This window comes from Rhinopithecus roxellana, chromosome 16, assembly GCF_007565055.1.
Source record: "Rhinopithecus roxellana isolate Shanxi Qingling chromosome 16, ASM756505v1, whole genome shotgun sequence".
Classification (NCBI taxonomy): domain Eukaryota; kingdom Metazoa; phylum Chordata; class Mammalia; order Primates; family Cercopithecidae; genus Rhinopithecus; species Rhinopithecus roxellana.
The window spans coordinates 84927029-84946609 of NC_044564.1; the positions used below are offsets into that span (position 1 = coordinate 84927029).

The 19581-nt window shown below is 48.9% G+C and overlaps 1 protein-coding gene across 4 annotated transcripts in view; it reads left to right on the forward strand.

Annotated features, from left to right (window-relative positions):
• The window catches only part of PTCH1 (patched 1), a 73607-nt gene extending 59545 nt beyond the window's left edge, over positions 1-14062 (forward strand). For 3 of the 4 annotated variants that reach the window (XM_030919902.1, XM_030919903.1, XM_030919904.1), the window contains 6 exons: positions 1142-1279; positions 3916-4058; positions 7592-7691; positions 8207-8461; positions 10080-10629; positions 11145-14062. In XM_030919902.1, coding sequence (XP_030775762.1) covers positions 1142-1279; positions 3916-4058; positions 7592-7691; positions 8207-8461; positions 10080-10628 — 1185 coding nt within the window. In that variant the 3' untranslated portion in view covers position 10629; positions 11145-14062. Of the gene's footprint in view, positions 1-1141; positions 1280-3915; positions 4059-7591; positions 7692-8206; positions 8462-10079; positions 10630-11144 lie in introns of those variants that run through there. The other variant, XM_030919906.1, reaches the window with a different exon arrangement.
• The last annotated feature ends 5519 nt before the right edge of the window (positions 14063-19581 follow it).

Below are 19581 nucleotides of genomic sequence, written 5' to 3' on the forward strand. Positions count from 1 at the left end.
ATTTAACATGGAGGGACAATCAGAGAAGTCAGGACAGTGATATATGGAGAACATGATTTTGTGTGTTTTAAGTCCTGGGGGAAAATGATAAACTAACATTACGAGCCTGTTTTTTGGCATCTCCTTCTCCAAAATACTCTCAGATTTGACGTAAGTTTCATGTAAAGTCCAATAAAACCGTGGCAGTGTTTAAATTCTGTGAACTATGGTGTAGCCTTTAAAATGCCAAAATTATAAAAACAGAGGCCAGATTTTGTGTCTGCACCATGAGTCTGTGCAGCAGGTACGTTAAAAGGTAAATGTTTAGTCTGTGAGAGTTTTCATGGCACTTAGCAATTGATGTTGTCCATCTCTCATCATTCCTTCCCCTCCCGCCACCGCTGCCCACCGCCCACCCCCAGAAAAGAAAGATCGTTTTCCTCCTTCTCTTCCATCTGGTAACTCGTTGTTCATTTGTATCTTCTCCCCTTTGGACCACGAAACCCCAAATCTAACTCACAGATTTCATTTCCATTTCCCCACAAATTTTTACAAGGAAGATGAAAGGCAAGAAGCTTTTCCTTGGATTTAACAATTGGCTCAATCCACCCCAGCTGTCCCCAGCTCTTCAAAGTGCAGGGGTCCTGTAACCTGACACGCGTCAGCTGATGACGACCTCCCCGCTTCCCTGGCCCCCAGATCATCTTCACTTAACCTGCAGGTTCGCCCACAAAAGCAAAACTACTTTGACCTGCAAGAACTTTTATTCACCCCGTCCCATCCGCTTTCTTTAGAATGGAGAGTGAGGCAACCAAATACTTAATGATGGGTTCACGGATGGTTTCTGACGGCTGAGACCCAAGCAGGAGGAGAGATGGATCTTGTTGTAATCTAGGCGAAATTCATAGCCGAGTGGTGCGTCCATGCTTGTGTGATTCCTCGTGGATTGCTCTGGTGGAGTTGTTCTGTGTGTTTTTTGCTGTCTCCCTTCAAAGCGGGTAGATGAATTAGGCAGTAAAGGTGGTGTCCAGAGTTAAAGCAAGTCAGTCCGTTCATTATGTTGATTTGAACCGAGGACACCTTAGGCCTCTGGCGGCCTCCCTTGTGGGCAGCCCCGGAGGGTGACCTGCCCGCCCACTGACCACTGTGTGCCCTGCTCCAGGTGATGGTCCTGGCACTGATGACGGTCGAGCTCTTTGGCATGATGGGCCTCATCGGAATCAAGCTCAGCGCCGTGCCCGTGGTCATCCTGATCGCTTCTGTTGGCATAGGAGTGGAGTTCACCGTTCACGTTGCTTTGGTATGGGAGACGTTTGAAGCAGAAACTTTGTGAAAAAACAACGGCTCTGTTTGTTTCCAAGTGGGAACCTTGGCAGTCTCCCTGTGCATGGCAGGGAAGAGGCCTCGGCACAGGGCCCCTAGGAGAGCCTGTGAGGTTTCTGGATTCCTTTCCCTCAAGGGAGGCTGAGGAGAGGGGTGCGGAAGGTACATGGCTGTGGGCCCTGTCAGCCGTAGGCAGTGCAGGGTTGGTGTGTTGGAGTGGGCCTGGGAGGGCCGTGCTCACCTGACGTTGACTGTCATTACACCCCCGTGATTCCTGACACTGTGGCGTTTGTTCGTAAGGCAGATCATGCGGTGAGTGTGTGGGTGGGCATACACAGAGGTTTAAACACACCAGGAGCAGTGGGGATAAAATGAGACCACGCTCACAGGCTTGGGGATGGCATCATTGAGGGTGAGGTGAGCTGGCAGCCAAGGAAGTACCCTCGGGCTTAGGAGTGGAGGCTCCATTGTTCAGCCCCGGGGAACTGGCTCCTCTCCCTAAGCCCACCCAGCTCCTCAGACCTCCCAGCCTCTGCATTCATGACAGCAGAAAGTAAGAGAACCAGTGTTGCTTTCAACAGACATTTTTTTCCCCTCTCTTTGTCTATGCCTTGCCCTGTGAATGCTTTGTTGGAGGTAATTAAACTTCAGAAGGAATCTTTAGCCCAGGAGATAAATCTGTTGTATACTTTTATGAAAGAATTATCCAAACCCTCACAACTGTGTAAATCATGTTCCATCTGCAGATTAGAGCCTAAGAATTTGGGGTTATCAGTAGGCATTCAATCAATAAATGCCTTCACCTATTAAATACCGATGTGCGAAATACCCTAGCTAGGAAGCCAGCGCTGGGCTTGGACCAAGTCATTTCCGCCATTGCTTTTGCAATCTCCAGCGTGGGTTCCCTTTGGGCTCAGCACATGGCACATGCATGTCTCCACACAGGCCACAGCCTTGTGCCTTCTGCGGGCTTTCCAGGGCTATTATGATACGATTGAGAGATTGTAAACTTTTGTGTTTTGGAAGGAATGCTTTGTTGAAGTTACCCCATTTTTTTACGGTGTATCATAAAAAGCCAACAATACAGAAACAGTATTCTCTAAATTTCGAGGCTGCTCAAATTATTTTCTTCCTTTGAGCTGGGAGGAGGGACTATTTTTAAAAAAAGAAGAGTGCCAGCCTAGAGTTTAGAAAACCCACAATTCTAACACAGTTCTTCAAAAGGGAGATAAATTTGCCTGTGAGTTAAGAATCCACAAATTATTTTATTCTGATGCAAATGGAAACCACCTTGTTTGGAAGCTAGCATGGCAAACAGGTCTCCAGAGCAGATTTTTACCATGGAAATGCTCACTACAGTCTCTAAACTCTAGGACCTCGAGTCCAAGTCATTTTCAGTATTCTCATCCTCCCTGTGAAACTGCATTTAGAGTTGCCAGTTACTGCTCTTTTGAGGTTTGTAAAATGGTGGAATAAGGTGTGAAGAAGTCTCTTCTTCCATGGATGTCTTCAGGAAATCAGTGGGTTCCCGTTCATTTGCTGTCTTGGTAACACAGAAGCAGCGTGTGACAGGGTCATCACAACTTGGCCCTTATGGCCTCATGGCCCAAATATGACGTAAGGCAGCATGGCTGAAAACCCCATTGGTGCCTTCTGCCAAGAGCAGAAGGCAGCCATATTGACCCTAATGTCTTTACCAACTCTGAAAGAGTAGAACCTGCTTGAGAGAAAAGTATGAAAACTCTTAGCACACCTTTGTATATTGGTATTTTTTCATCTGTTAAGGAGAACGACTGTCTCAGTCCTTCTGCAGGTAGGTAAGGTGTAGAAACGCATCCTGCCAAAGACACCCAGCCCTCTCCTCTCGGCATAACCCAGAACAGCCTGAACTTCAGAGAGAGAACTTGTGCCAGGCTTAACACTCCCTGCAGGGGTCACACGTTCAGGCCAACAGTCTGATCTTCCAGAATTTACTCTGCAAAGTTCCCATTAAGTATCAACAGCATTCCGGGCCTGGAAGAGCTTTAGGACTGCAGGAGAGACAGGGATGTGTCCACACAGCATTCGAAAGGGCTTGATTCAAATGTCTGGTCCTGTGTATTTCTTGCAATACTCTCATAGTGCTTAGGTGTACTACAAACACAGCCTGCAACAGCGACAGAAGGTCTCACCTCTGCATGATCGTGAGGACGTGTGTGTAGCACCCAATGACTTGGGACACTGAGCTAAGCTCTTGGCCATCCAGTGCATTAGCCAGAATCCTGTTGCTGTGGGAATTGGAGGTCTCACGTGTGAGTGGGGTGAGATCATTAAAGGGGGGGAAACTTAGGGGTGAGTAGCAGTGAAAAGAAGGGGACATTTCTGTCCATTTTATATGGTTTTGGTTTTACTGTGTTCAAGATTTATGTCAACACCAAATATGACCCAGTGTCATGAAGAGGTCATCATAGTTTAAGTCTAGATGCAGCTAGTTGAGCCACTCTGGTTACACGTTCTAGCAGCTGAAACAGCAAAGCGTGAGCAGTTCTGAGAGCTTGTCGCACTTAGGACAGAGCTGAGCACTTACCATGTGAAGTCCAGGAACCTGATCTTGTGAACATCCTCCTTGCACAGGCCTTTCTGACGGCCATCGGTGACAAGAACCGCAGGGCTGTGCTTGCCCTGGAGCACATGTTTGCGCCCGTCCTGGACGGGGCTGTGTCCACTCTCCTGGGAGTGCTGATGCTTGCGGGATCTGAGTTCGACTTCATTGTCAGGTAAGCAGGCGTGTGCACGGAGACATGTTTTAAAAATCGTTGTTATTGAGCCGGGTGCAGTGGCTCATGTCTGTAATCCCAGCACTTTGGGAGGTTGAGGTGGGTAGATCACAAGGTCAGGAGTTCAAGATCAGCCTGGCCAAGATAGTGAAACCCCATCTCTACTCAAAATACAAAAATTAGCCAGGCGTGGTGGCAGGTGCCTATAATCCCAGCTACTCGGGAGGCTGAGGCAGAGAACGGCTTGAACCCGGGAGGCGGAGCTTGCAGTGAGCCGAGATCGCACCACTGTACTCCAGCCTGGGCGACAGAGCGAGACTCTGTATCAAAAAAAAAAAATCCTTGTCATTAGCTCAGGCGATCTTGGTTGCGTCTTTCCTTCTGTATCTGGTAGATTGCAGCATCTCGTCATTGTGACTCTGCTTTCTTTTGAATTGGTTAACTTAGAGATACTCAGAGGTGTGAAGACAAGCTCTCTTCTAGAGCTGTCTTGGGGAATATCTTGGAAACAGAAGATAAAGCGTTTGGGACTGGCAGCAAGGACAGTTCCACAGCTTGAACCCGAAGGATCACCCAATAGGGGGCCCGTTATTGGTGTCTCGGGTTAGAAACATCGGTAGAAAGAGATGCCAGATTTGACCTGTGCTCCGTCTCCTTCAAACTGTGGAAAGGAAAGCTTAAAAATACCTAAATTTGTCACCTGACTTTATTCTTCTAAGAAGTGAAAATGATGTGCCCAGATTTCATATTCGAGTCCCCACAATTAGGAAGCGTTTAGCAGTGGACTTTGGTGTCAACTCTTGGGAATCTAAGCCTAGTTTGGATCTCAAGGCAAGTCATTTCCAGTTGATGTAATTAAGAATATGACTTTGTGAAATATAAAAGAAGAGTGAGTTTTCCTTTTGAAAAGAATTCGAGAACTGCAGAGGAGGAAACGCTTGCTGTTCTGAGCGGCCTCCATAGCTTTGTGACGGAGCTGCTCTCGGACGGAACCCTGCTACTTTCTGGAGCACTGAGGCCAGAATCACCAATAAGTAAAAGATAGTCCAGGATTAGAACCATGACAGGGCACAACCAGATGTGAGAAACGATGGGTTTGTTTGGCACGCTTCAGTACTGCGAGGTGGTGTGTGCATCAGAGAGAGAGATAGGCTTCTCATCTCCGAGTAAAAAGAAGAAGGTTTCAACTAGAAGTTTTAGCCAAAGTTTTATTACGGGAGAAAGATGAGTCCATTGGTTGGCCTGTGGCAAAGCCCACTGGGCAGTTTGGCATCGTGGAGGCTGCCTTCCTAGAATGAGTGCCAAGCTTGCTTGTTGCGGTTTTTGCATAGAGTGATGGTGAAGTGGAATCTCTGTAGACCAGTGCTTCAAACACCGATGTGCTGAGGAATCGTCTGAGGCTAAGTGCAGGGCTGATTTCGGGGGGCAGGGGGCGGGGGCGGGGTGAGGGCTGGGTCTGCATCTCCAGCTACCTCCCTGCAGTGTCCATGGAGCTAGACTTCTCAGCACAAACTACTGCTAAGCCAGCAAGCCAGTTCCTAAATTCCTGTTTGCCAATACCAAATAGATAGTTGCCCAACTGAGTTAAATGTTTTGGTCTATGTTTTATTTATTTTAGTTCTTAGTTTGATTTTAGCTTTTCCTTTGTTCTTAGTATCCACTTTTTCAGGCACTAACGTGTTATCGCTATGATATAAAAGCCCAATGTCAAGTAGAGTTTCTTTTGCATATTTACTTTCTCATTTAACACAAATATAACAAGCACCCCGTAAGTGCCATTTGCACAACAGCAAATAATGGGGACCCCCCATATCCCTCTGTGTAGCTTAAGGTCTTTTGGGGGCAGAGACGAGTTCACAGGCAAAACCAGGGGAAATGCAAGGTGTGCTGTGGTCTTCTGAGTTTACAGGAGGGTCTCACTCAGCCTTGTGGGGGATGCTGAATGAGGAAACTTAGCCTGAATTAGAGCCCCCAGCTGGAAACCTAGCAGCCAGAATCCCAGCCCACTCCTGTCACCCAGGGTTGTTCCCGCCCAGAAATATCAGGGTTCCTCTTTCAAGCACTTAAAAGGGCTTCCCATTTTCTAGAACGGGATGGATTAATCTGATAAAGGCCTCACCAAGGTCAAATACATGAGCAGACACTGTATATGCTAAGCCGTCAGAAATCTAATTGGCCTGTTTATGCTTCAGCTAGATGGATGGGATGCAAATGTCTTAATGCGGCTGCTGATACATGCCCCAGCCGAAAGTTCCAGCAGTTTACATTAGACCAAGACATTGGCTGCTTGGTTTTTACTAATGCAGTTCAGAAGTTTTGAGTGTTTACAATAGCTGCGAGTTATTTGTATTTTTGTAGGGATTCTCTCTCCTTTCATCTGATGTCAAAACACATACAGACACGGCAGCACTGGTTGCCTGTTTAATTTTATGAACCAGAGGACCATTAACAGATAGATATCTTGCCTTCCCTCTTCCCCGAACATCCTGATTCTCTCCCCCACCCCATCCCACTTCCATCTGAGTTGCCCTAGAAATCATTAGTTCCAGAAACGCATCCCTGCGTGGCGTCCGTGCCCTCCAGCCGTGCAGAGTGTCCGCCAGAGGCTGTCCCTGGCTGACAGGTTTACCTTGGTATTCATGAAGGATTCCAGACCTTAGCCCTCAATGGTGGGAAAGCAGAACTACTTGTGCACTCTTCTCCTCTGCCATGGTGCTGCGGCCTTTATGTTTGAATTGGCTGACGCAAAACAAGAGTATTCAGAGATGCTAAATTGTTCAACAAAAGATTGGCCCGCAGAGCAGCCCCGCCATTGTGGAGCGCCCTCGCCCAGCACAATGCCCCAGCTCCCACAGAATGGGCGGCCTTTTCTTTGCAGAAAGCTGGTTCCTGTGTTCTAAAAAGGTTGCAATTGGAGCTATTTGGTAAAACTGGAACTCACAGAATTCTAGGCAGAAAGTTGTGATTAATGAAAGCCCAGGAAAAGCCTCACCTGATACGCTAGAGACTTAATTAGAGATTCTGCCGTAAGATGCAGAAGCATTTCACAGTGGATTAGCAGCCTGCAGAAGTGGGCTGCTTTTCCTCCTGGGCTAAATTGTTTAAATTCTACACCCTTCACTTCATTTGTCTGCTTCTGCTGGGTTTTCATGAGCGGGGCCCCTCGGCATTGTGTTTGTGCTTTCAGTCTGCCCAGCCATTCAGGTCGCATTCCGTATTTTTGTGTTTGTGTAACACATTCATAAATAACATTACGTGCCATCAGAGTTCAGCAAATTAACAAACTAATTTTTTTTTCTTCCCTTCATGAACTAACACTCTGGGTTGTGGAATGTAGTCCTCAAAGCCATAAGGTAAAGAAACCAAAACAAAAGCTCACCTTGTGTTGAATGTGAACTGCGGTTGGATAACAGCCTCTTCAGCGGGGTGGGTTTGGTCATTTCTGGCGTTGCCACGCTGCTGTGCTGGGCACACGGAGGGGGCGCGATCTACCCTGTCACAGCGCCTGTTCCCGTTTCCTCTTGATCTCCCAGGTATTTCTTTGCTGTACTGGCGATCCTCACCATCCTCGGCGTTCTCAACGGGCTGGTTTTGCTTCCCGTGCTTTTGTCTTTCTTTGGACCATATCCTGAGGTCAGTAGTGACGCGGGGATGTCCCATGTGTAGGCCGGCTGAGTGCTGTGTTTCCTGTGCCGCTCTTCGTTTCTAGACTTAGCTGCCTCCCCACTTGCTGGTCGTTCTTCAGTAAACATCTGAGTCCTGTCTGTTTTCCTCCTCGCTGTACTGGCTTTGAGGGCTGGAGGGCGGGTTTGGTTTGGTTCCTCTCAATCAACCTACTGCAGCCTAGGTCTTACAGATCTTTGTACAGTAAATGAAGACTTTCACCTTGAGATGCATAATCGGACTTCACAAGAGTGAAAAAGTACACATCCCGCCTTTCCAGTGTGGAGCAGAGGACAGTTCTTCTGCTCCAGCTGCGGGACCCAAGGATCCTCCAGGTGGTAGAAAGGGGGAGGTTAATACGGCAGAGTGCGCAGGGCCCCAGGGCAGGGGACAGAGGCCCCTGAATAACACCGTGCTTTGAACTCTGAGCGTGGCCAGCAGGTAGATGGACAAGAACACTTGTAACATGGAATCCCCTTAAATAGGTGTCTCCAGCCAACGGCTTGAACCGCCTGCCCACACCCTCCCCTGAGCCAGCCCCCAGCGTGGTCCGGTTCGCCATGCCCCCCAGCCACATGCACAGCGGGTCTGATTCCTCCGACTCGGAGTATAGTTCCCAGACGACAGTGTCAGGCCTCAGCGAGGAGCTTCGGCACTACGAGGCCCAGCCGGGCGCGGGAGGCCCTGCCCACCAAGTGATCGTGGAAGCCACAGAAAACCCCGTCTTCGCCCACTCCACCGTAAGTGACCCTGCGGAACGGGGTGGGGGTCTTCCCGCCGAGGTAGTGGGCCCGGTGGTCGAGCGGGGCTCCTGTCTGCTCTGCGCAGCACATCACACAGGCAAATGGGATGCAGAGAGAAAGTACAGGCTAGGTCAAATCATAGGAAATGGCCAACAGTTAACTCTTTTCAACTATAAAAATGCCATCTTCCTGTGGTTTGATCTCATAAAGGATAAAAAAGGGGCAGGAGCCAGTAATGTCCCTGCACAAAGCAGTAGCATCTATCTTGTTCGGGGTGAGGACAGTTTGGGCTTCAAAGGCCAGAGATAAAACAGTCCTTGCCTTTCCCCGGCCCCCCCTTAAGGTGCATGTCATTTGAGAGTGATATTTTCTAAAACTGTAGTAGTATTTTTATTGCCCGCAGAAGTAAGGTTTTTTTCTTCTCTCATTTCTGTTAGGTTTCATTGCCCTTGACACAGCATTCATTATTACTATCTCAATACTTTACCATAGCTTTTGTGGCTCCAAGCTCATGTTCCAGGTGGCAGGAAAGAGCAGAGAGGCCGAGAACCACCCCTGAGTTCTTGGCCTTCAGGGATTCAGGAGGTCACCAGGAGCCTGGGAGCCCCTCCTCGGAGGTTCCAGGGACCTGGGTCCCTTCCTCCGCTGTGCGCCCTGGGATGGGCTCAGCCCCGAAAACTCAAGGAAGGTTCTGAGGCTCATGTGGCTCCACTGAGGACCCCCTGCTGTCCCTCCAGGAAATGGGTATTCCAGTCCCAGGCCAGAGCAGCCCTTCCGTGAAAGAGAGAAAGGCCAACCAAATAACCTGAATTGTCCTCCTCCTACCCCCCGTGACGACCCCGCTGAGCTGCAGTGTGAATCTGGTTTTGTTCAGCAGGAGCCTAAAAATAGGTACAAGCTGAACGACTTTGAAGTTGGTCACGGTCCTTTTGATTGATGTGGCCACTGTGTTGCTCTGTGCTTTGTGTAGAGACGCAGAGACGCAGAGACCAGATTCTTCACACTCAGACGAAGCGGGCTGCCCGCCACAGCCCTCCGCACTGACGCAAGTGCCCTCTCTGCTCTCAAGGACAGGAGCCACCGGCCACACGTGGCCGTGGAGCGCTTGAAATGTGGCTGGGGCTACCGAGGAGCTGGATTTCGGATTCTAGTTCATTAAAACTTAATCAGCCACATGTCTGGAGTGGCTGCTGTGTTTGACAGAGTAGGCAGAGACAGTCCTGCCAGCGTCCTGCACTCAGGCCAGCCAGGGCCACACACTTAGCAGCTTTGGGAGAAGAGCAGCTCAGGGCCTGCAGGACTGAACAGGGTAGGGGGGCAGCAGCTTGGATGCTCTGACCACAGCCCACATTTATGGGCAACAATAGTACGTGTCCAGCCAGCTGTGTCAGAGAAGGCCTGGAAACAGGATTCAAACCACACGCTCCTCTGCCAGGTCCTGGAGGTTCTTAGAAGAACGGGCTTTTCTTCTGTGGGTGGAAGGCCCCCGTGGGCTCCCCAGGGTTGACTGAGTCTTTGGTGAAACCCAAGGAGGGAGGTGTGGGAGCTGCGGGCACCATGCCCAGCCTGGGGCCGCACCCTCCCCCACCTTCTAACCCACCCTCGCCATCTGCAGGTGGTCCATCCCGAATCCAGGCATCACCAACCCTCGAACCCACGACAGCAGCCCCACCTGGACTCAGGGTCCCTGCCTCCCGGACGGCAAGGCCAGCAGCCCCGCAGGGACCTCCCCAGAGAAGGCTTGTGGCCACCCCCGTACAGACCGCGCAGAGACGCTTTTGAAATTTCTACTGAAGGGCGTTCTGGCCCTAGCAATAGGGACCGCTGGGGCTCCCGCGGGGCCCGTTCTCACAACCCTCGGAGCCCAGCGTCCACTGCCATGGGCAGCTCCGTGCCCGGCTACTGCCAGCCCATCACCACTGTGACGGCGTCTGCCTCCGTGACTGTCGCCGTGCACCCACCGCCTGTCCCCGGGCCTGGGCGGAACCCCCGAGGAGGGCTCTGCCCGGGCTACGAGGGCTACCCCGAGACGGACCATGGCCTGTTCGAGGACCCCCACGTGCCTTTCCATGTCCGGTGTGAGAGGAGGGATTCGAAAGTGGAAGTCATTGAGCTGCAGGACGTGGAGTGTGAGGAGAGGCCCCGGGGAAGCAGCTCCAACTGAGGTGTGTGCCACGGACAAGGGCAGCTGAGGGACCTAGAGCCAGGCGGAGAGGAGGGCAAGGTTCTCCTGGGGTCCTCGGCATCACCAAGGGGCCGCGGCACTCGGGCACATCCCACGCTGGACCCCAGTGACCTTTTATGCCCAGAGCAAGGCTGATGTGCTCAAGTTTTGTCATCCTTGGGGAACCAGCCTAGCTCCACACTGGGTCTCTTCCCCCACTGCTGGCCTGCGGAGGGTCGGTGCAGCGCCACAGCAGCACGAACAGCACCACCTTTTACCTGTGCCAGTCTTTACGGAGGTGCATGCCACAGCGAATTGGTCACACGGGAACGCATCTGTGTAACCAGCCCCCAGATGAAGGGAGAGGTCGCAAGCGGCCCTCAGGGACCCCTCAGGCCCACACCCCACTCTCGTGATTTCTAATACCAAGATCACTCTCGCCTGCTTTGGTACTTTATAAATATGGACTGACACACCTCTTACTCTGTTCAACTTCCTTTTTGGTTTCTTTTAAAGGGTGATTAAAATCTGAAGCAAAGAGGCCAAAGATTGGAAACCCCCCACCCCCACGTCTTTCCAGAACTGCTTGAAGAGAACTGCTTGGAGTTATGGAAAAGATGCCCTGTACCAGGACAGCAGTTCACTGTTACTGTAACCGATTGTATTATTTTGTTAAATATTTCTATAAATATTTAAGAGGTTGTACACATGTGTAATATAGGAAGGAAGGATGTAAAGCTATGATCTGGGGCTTCTCCACGCCTGCCCCAGAGTGCGGAGGCCGCAGCGGGGCCTGTCTGTATTCGAGCATTGGGCTCCGTGCCACAACCAAGCTTCATTAGTCTTAAATTCCAGCATATGTTGCTGCTGCTTAAATATTGTATAATTTACTTGTATAATTCTATGCAAATATTGCTTATGTAATAGGATTATTTTGTAAAGGTTTCTGTTTAAAATATTTTAAATTTGCATATCACAACCCTGTGGTAGTATGAAATGTTACTGTTAACTTTCAAACACGCTATGCGTGATAATTTTTTTGTTTAATGAGCGGATATGAAGAAAGCACGTTAATCCTGGTGGCTTCTCTAGCTGTCGTTGTGTGCGGCCCTCTTGTTTGGCTGTGCGTGTGAACACGTGTGTGAGTTCACCATGTACTGTACTGTGATTTTTTTTTGTCTTGTTTTGTTTCTCTGCACTGTCTGTAACCTTTAGTAGGCTCTGACCTAGTCAGGCTGGAAGCGTCAGGATATCTTTTATTACTTTGTGCTGGTGAGGGCTGGCCCTAAACATCCACCCAATCCTTTCGAATCAGCCCAGCAAAAGCTAGACTCTCCTCGTGTCCACGGTATCTCTTACGATCATTGGCTGCCATCCAGGACCCCAATTTGTGCTTCAGGGGAATAAGATCCTTCTCCCGGATCATTGTGATGGATGCTGGAACCTCAGGGTGTGGAGCTCACATCAGTTCACCATCGTGGGTGTTAGAGAATTGGGTGACATGCCTAGTGCTGAGCTTTGGCTGGGCTGTGAGAGTATGTACACTCTAAAAAGGTGCAGCATTGTGCCCCTCTTGCAGCCAACACACCCACGATCCCTCCGCCAGCACCCCCAAATTCAAGAGTGGATGTGGCCCTGTCACAGGTAGAAAAACCGATTTGGTTAATTCTTGGCCCACAATCACCCAGAAATGATGTTTTGAGTCCCTATGGTTTAAACTCCCTCTCTTAAATGGAGCAGCTGGTTGAGGCTTTCTGGATCCGTTTGCATCTTCTTTAAAAATAAACGGTGAGCGTGCGTTGTGGTGGTGCAGAGGCAGGCATTCTGCGGGATAAGAGCTCCAGTGGGGTTCATGCACCAGCATTCAGGGTGCGCACTTCCTAAATAAATCCAATCATCTCCATGTTCCCCGTCATTAGTGCTCTTTCAGTGTGATATGGGAAAGCGGGCGGGTAGATACACCCCACTGAAGGATGTAGGCAGCGGCAGGTCTCAGCCAGGCATATTTTTAAAGTTGCTTCTGTACTGGTTCTCTTCTTTTGCTCTGAGGTGCGAGCTCCCTCATCTTGTAGCCAGAGACCAGCACATGTCGGAAGCACCCAGTGTCGGCTCCCCGTCCAAATCCACACCAGCGCCTTGTTACAAGAAGTCAGAGGAAAGGGTGGGGTCCCTGCAAGACTGAAGCCTGAGCTACTGTGAGGCACTCACGAGTGGCAGCTCCTTTTATTCCCTTTTAAATTACATGGGAAATCTTAACGGAAAGGTAATGGGCCCCCAGAAATACCCGCAGCGTAGTGACCTCAGACCCTGATACTCACCACGAAACTCTAAGATGCAGATTGGGAGCTGCTTGTGGCTGCGGGCTGTGTGTGTGTGTGACTCTGCTGGGGACCCTGGCCACCCCCTGCTGCTGTCTTGGTGCCTGTCACCCACACGGTCTGCCGACCTCACACCCAGCTCTGCTCAGAAAGCGTGTGTCCTGCGTGGAGGAGGGATGATGCAAAATTCTGAAGTCGACTTCCCTCTGGCTCCTGGCGTGCCCTCGCTCCCTTCCTGAGCCCAGCTCGTGGTGCGCCAGAGCCTGTGCGGCCCCTGACTTCTGCACGGTGTAGAACTTCCTCCCATAGTCACATTGGCAAAGGGAGAACTGGGGGGCTGGCAGGGAATTAGAATTTCTCTCTCTCTTTGAATAGTTTTATTTTGTCTGTCCTGTTTGTTCATTTGGATGTTTTAATTTTAAAAGAAAAGAACTTTGCTGATATTTATAATTTTGTATCATAAGAATGTTTTCCTCTACAGTATTTGTCATGCCAGTTTATAACAAAAAAATGCAGGGATTTTATTTCTATTGGAAACATTACAGCTATGTTTTACTTTTGGACAGAATTTTTATTTGTATAGAGTGCTTACTAATGTTAAATAGTTCAGAGTATATAACATTTACATTAAGGACTCATGGTAGGTTTTAGGGTAAGGAGTTTAAAGGAAATAAATATTCAAACTGGGTCTCATTGCCAATTTTGGTGGAAATGAGTTTGTGTCATTTCAATTACAAAGATAAAAGTATGCCATATAATTTATTTATATGAAGATTTATTTTTGTAGTGTACATAGTAGTCATCAAGTCTTTTGACAGAAGTATATTTTTAAAGAATTTATATGTGATGAATCCATAATGTCTGGAACTTTGCTGAGACATGAGTGGGGCACAGTTTTCATTGTAAATTACAGCAAGGAAAGAAAATGTTTACCAGTGTTAAGAGAGAGCAGATGGATATTCATGTGATTGTCAAGTGTTTATTAGTTACCGTTGGTGACCTAGCATGCTTCTCATTTCAAACCTTGGAAGGTGAAAATGTACAAACTCTCTAAATATTAATGTTCAAACACTGATAGAAATTCTAACATGAATAAAAAATAATATAACTGTTGGTTATATCTTTGTTTGTAGAATGCTTTTTTCCTGAAAATGCCTGGGAGAGGCGGTTGGTGTTGGAGTCATCAGAAACGTGTTTCCTCTCGCTGGCCTTGGACACTCTTCTTCTTTGCTCTGTCTGATGGAGACGGTTTTATGTTTTTCTCCTTTTTGTTTTGTATAAATAGTGGGTACAAGCATAGCTCTGTTACATGGATGTGTTACAAAGTGGGGGCTGAGCTTTTAGTGTGACCATCATCCAGTGTACACTGTGCCCATTAATTCATTTCTTAGCACCCAGCCCTATTTTTGTTTTCTCATACCAAGAAGCTTCCTAAATTAACCATCAAAATTAGTCCTTCTGTCGTCTCTCTTAGCATACTTATTTCCCTTATGTGATGCCTAATAATGAGGGAACATAAAGCCAAATTAAAAGATGATCCTCATCAGTGAAGGTGTCATACTTCTTTTTTTTTTTTTTTTTTTTTTGAGACGGAGTCTCGCTCTGTCGCCCAGGCTGGAGTGCAGTGGCCGGATCTCAGCTCACTGCAAGCTCCGCCTCCCGGGTTTACGCCATTCTCCTGCCTCAGCCTCCTGAGTAGCTGGGACTACAGGCGCCCGCCACCTCGCCCGGCTAGTTTTTTGTATTTTTAGTAGAGATGGGGTTTCACGTGTTAGCCAGGATGGTCTCGATCTCCTGACCTCGTGATCCGCCCGTCTCGGCCTCCCAAAGTGCTGGGATTACAGGCTTGAGCCACCACGCCCGACCGAAGGTATCATACTTCTAACCACTGTCAAAGATAATATGGAACTGATTGAACCTGATAAAGAACAGTCATTGAGTGTTTCCTGGTAAGCAATGATTTCATCATAGGCATGGAGAAAAATATGGCCAGGAATATCACGTCCATGTTACAGCTGTGTAAGCAAGGAGTGGTGGTGGGCCTGAACTCAAGGTCCCCACTGCCGTGCGCATGGGTGAGTTGCAGAGAGGTCAGTGAGCCACAGCCGGCTGGCCATGTTCTGTTGTACAGGTTTATGAGGAGACAGCCGTGCCTGTTGCAGCACATATTGTTGATGGCTGCTTTTCTGCTGCAACAGCAGAGTTCAGTAGCTGCCACACAGACTATGGTCTACGGAGACTATGATATTTACTATCTGGCTGTAAGACCCCTGCCAGTCCATCTCTAGACAAGGTAACATAGGCCAGTACTTGTCAAGTGTGGTCCATGAATCAGCCAGCCTTGGAAACTTGCTAGAAAAACCGAATCCAACATCGCCCCAGACCTACTAAATCAGAATCTCGGAGTGAGGTCCAGGAATCTCTGCTTTAGCCATCTGTCCTGGTGGTTGTGATGCACCAGCAGAGGTGATCCCAAAATTCCAGCCGAGTGTGGCCAGGCTCTATCATCTGGCTTCGGCTCCTGGGCCGGTGCGGGCTGGATCTGGAAACAGCACAGAGATACTGACTCCACTGTGTAGTTCTTTCACAAAACACATGCTCCTCTGTGGGTGAGCCCAGGCCAGAAGCTTGGCTCTTATGTCTGCGAGTCCAGAGTGAGGAATTCCCTTCTTAGTGCTCGCCCCATGGTGAGGGAGGACCTGGGTGGAGAGTACAGGCCCCTTTCCTAGAGGGGAGGGGGAGCCATGCCAGGCCAGACCCGCTTCCGCCCTTCCACGGAGAGGGCTCCCTGTCACCCACTTGACTGGCTTGGGCAAGTCTCTTAAAACCCCAGAGCCTGTGTGTCCTCATCTGTAAATTAAAGACATAAGTATCCCTTGAAAACTTCCGAAGGGTGGCAGCAGTGATGCTGGTGACAAGGTCTGGACCTCAGGGACTGGCCAGCGTCATCTGAGTGAGAATCGGACAGCCCCATCCTGAGGATGCCACTCTGAACCCCAGTTCAGTCACCAACTCTGCCTCAGGGTTCCCATCTTGAAAATGACAAGGGCTCCCCATAGAAATGATGGGCACTGCTATGGGAATAGTTTGTGTTTACTGAGTCCCTCGTGGGAGGCATTTGAGGTAGCACAGCAAACTCTGACCAGGTAATGTTCAGGTAATACAATGTCCTCAGTACTACACATAACAGATAATTTGGCTCATTTAAGTTACAGAGAGTATGTGCTCCCTGAATCTGAACATGGAAAATAGTAATTGCATTAATTGGAATTCAAACTGGGACAGGCTTTCCCCAAGACATGTTTAATACCACCAAAATGGCCATTTGCTACCATCCAATTTTATATTCTTAGTTATCTAACTAGCTAACTTTTTAACCACATTGGCCTGGGGAGAAATTTTTAATCAGATTTGTGCCCCAAAATCCACCATATTTATTCAGGACTTAGGTCAACATAGAGCTCCATTTTTTTTGGCACAACAGATGTATTTAACAGCCTTGTGAAAGCTGTGTCCTGCTACGTTTCGGCAGCAGCCCGTTGTAAAGGCAGGTGTTTCATTTTTGGTAACTGGTAACCGACCTCCCAAAAGGAGAAGTGGAGATGGTCTATTAATCATCTGAGAAGAATATTTGCCAAGTTTTAATTACTTTTAATGAAGGCTGCGCATAATGAGAACATGCCTTGAACATGAATCTGTTTCATCCTTTGCACTGTCGTGACGGAGGGCATGTCAGGTACTATTTTCTGCATAGGTTCCCTGCCAGGAAATTCCAACCACTGCCACCAGAAGGATCTGGAAGGGATATTCCAGCCTGTTAGGAACACGGTGGGCCTCAGGAAGGGTGAACTATAGAGATGGCCCAAATCAAGCTTGGTGCGCATGGGAAGCACATACAGAAAGTGTGCACTTCGACACCGCAAGGTGGTGGGTATATCACAGATTCCTGCCCGCTCTCAGGGAGGTCCCTTTTTTGGCGGGGGTCGGGGGGAGCAAAAGGAACAGGGCCCTCGAGGTGACAGGCTGTAGAGAAAACCAGTTTTGTGAAGAAGGTGTTTGCCGAGAATGAGTCAGTCTCCTACGAGCGGTGCCAGCCTGCAGAGACAGCCACAGCCGCAGCTGCAGCCACAGTGCCAGCACTGCCATGCGAGCACATCTCACAGGTGACCCTGGAACGGCATGGGTTTGCAGTGCATGGTCCACTTATACATGCATCTTCTTCCCACTCTGCCGAACCTGAGGCAGCAAGACCGACCCCTCCGCCTTCCCTCCTCCCCCTCTTTTTTTCTTCCCTCTCTCACTTTCCTCCTCCTCCTCTTCTCCCTCATCCCCCTCCCCCCTCCACCTACTCAACGTGGAGACAAGGAGGATGAAGACCTTGTGATGCTCCACTTCCACCTAATGAATAGTAAATAGGTTTTATCTCTTCCTTATCAGTTTCTTCATAATGTTTTCTTTTATCTCACTCTACTTTAAGAATAAGTATGTAATACACGTAATATACAAAGCGTGTGTTAGTCACCGTGTTATCGGTAAAGCTTCTGGTTGGCAGTAGGCTACCATCTTGGGGTAGCCTAGGTCTTTGAGTCAGAAGTTATACATGCATTTTCAACTGCTAGGGGATCAGCACCCCTAATTCCCACGTTATTCAAGGGTCCACAGTACATCCCACTTTCCTGGAGAGTGTTGTCCTAATTCATCTGCTTCCCATCCACAGGGCTGGAGGCCGAAGATATAGGAATGTGATGTAAGCTACCAACAAGGCAAACAATAAAGTTCAAGAAGTAAAGCAAGCACACGAAACACCTAAGCCAACAGCACCATCTCTCAGGGCAAACTCTCTCTTGACAAAATTGCTTCTCTCTACAGCCTCTCGCCAGAAGGGCCCTGTTCCTTTTGCCCCCACAAAAGGGAATTCCCACAGAGCAGGCAGGAACCAGTGATGATAACACCTCCTCATGATGTAGAAAGGACAGCAGCTTGTATTGCTATGGAAAGGGGGATGGTAGATAATAACCTGTTTTATTTTTATAAGGAAAAATTCCTGTAGTGGGAGAGGGATTGATGAGCAAGTTATAACTGGTGAGTTATTATGTAATAATGAGGAGTGCAGCATGAAGCCCAAGTCAAGATGCCAAAGAACCCTCTTGATAATTACAGACCTCTGTTAGCAGCAGTGGTTGGTGGACTTGTGTTGCGAGCCTATTTTACAGAAAGAGGAGAGGAAAAGCAAGACAAGGCAGGAATGGAGACCACCAGCAGGCTCTCTGCTGTGGTTTAAGAGTGAGAGCAGAACTATCCATTGGTGAGGACTGGGTCAGACATCAGAAAATGAGGCCAAGTCAAGCGTGGTGGCTCAAGCCTGTGATCCTAGCACTTTGGGAGGCCAAGGCGGGCGGATCACGAGATCAGGAGATCGAGACCGTCCTGGCGAACACGGTGAAACCCCGTCTCTACTAAAAATACAAAAAAAAATAGCCAGGCGTGGTGGCGGGCGCCTGTAGTCCCAGCTTCTAGGGAGGCTGAGGTAGGAGAAGGGCGTGAACCTGGGAGGTGGCGGAGCTTGCAGTGAGCGGCGACCGCGCCACTGCACTCCAGCCTGGGCGACAGAGCGAGACTCCGTCTCAACAACGAAAAAGAAAGAAAGTGAGGCCAGTACTGGGGAAAAGACCAAGGTACCACCACAACCAGGAAAAGGCCATTGAAATGAGGGAAGAGGCGTGAAAAACGATAAAACGGAAGGGTGCCAAGAGACAAAGACCTTCTCCTTCAAAAAAATCCACGGACTGCAAGAGCAGTGGCCAGCCCCGATCCTTACATTGTGACCGTGTGGTGTCCACAGGCACACTCGGCCCTTCTGTCAATAGATGCTTTTGCATTTCTCACACAGCTTCCACTTACATGGCAGCACGGCAGGTTACCATGAATCACGGAAGCTTGTCATGAACCATGGAAACTCATCGTGAGAGTCTGTAAGAGGCCTTTGCCATCTTGTGTCCAGGAAGCCTGGAGAAGTGGCATGACATGCCCAGTGTTAGCCAGCAGCCCCAGGCGCTGGGTCAGATTGAGAACCTGGGTCTCTGGAGTCCAGTCCTGTGTTTGTCTCTCGTGGTGTCCCTGTTTTTTTCTCTGCTTGTTTCATGTTGCTAATTCCAACATGATGGTGACCGCTGTCTACACAACGACTCTAGCAGTGGCGTTTCTGAGCCTCTCCACCATCCGTGTGTGTACGCAGCATCACATGCGGACGGTATATGTTTGCTCTAAAGGCAAACAGCTGCAGTGGAGAAAGCAATTAGCAAATTTCTGAATTATCCTTCTGATTCCACTTAAATTCCAAAAGCTAATTGGCCAAAATGTTCCTCCTTAATTAGAAGCAATTAATATGTGAAACCAGGTTTGTATTTCACAAGAGAGTGTGCATTTCACGATTGAAATCGCAGAGTTCATTTACTAATGGCCTCTAATGGCCTGTAATCATAAGGCAGACACAATTAAGGTGGGATTTTCAAAGTGTAAGTACGGAAGGAAGCCTGAATGTATGAATTATTCTTCTGCTGCTGAGAATCCACTTTGAGCTGTAAAGTATCCACTGAGGGCTGTAAAACATTCATCATGCATGCACACCCTTGCCC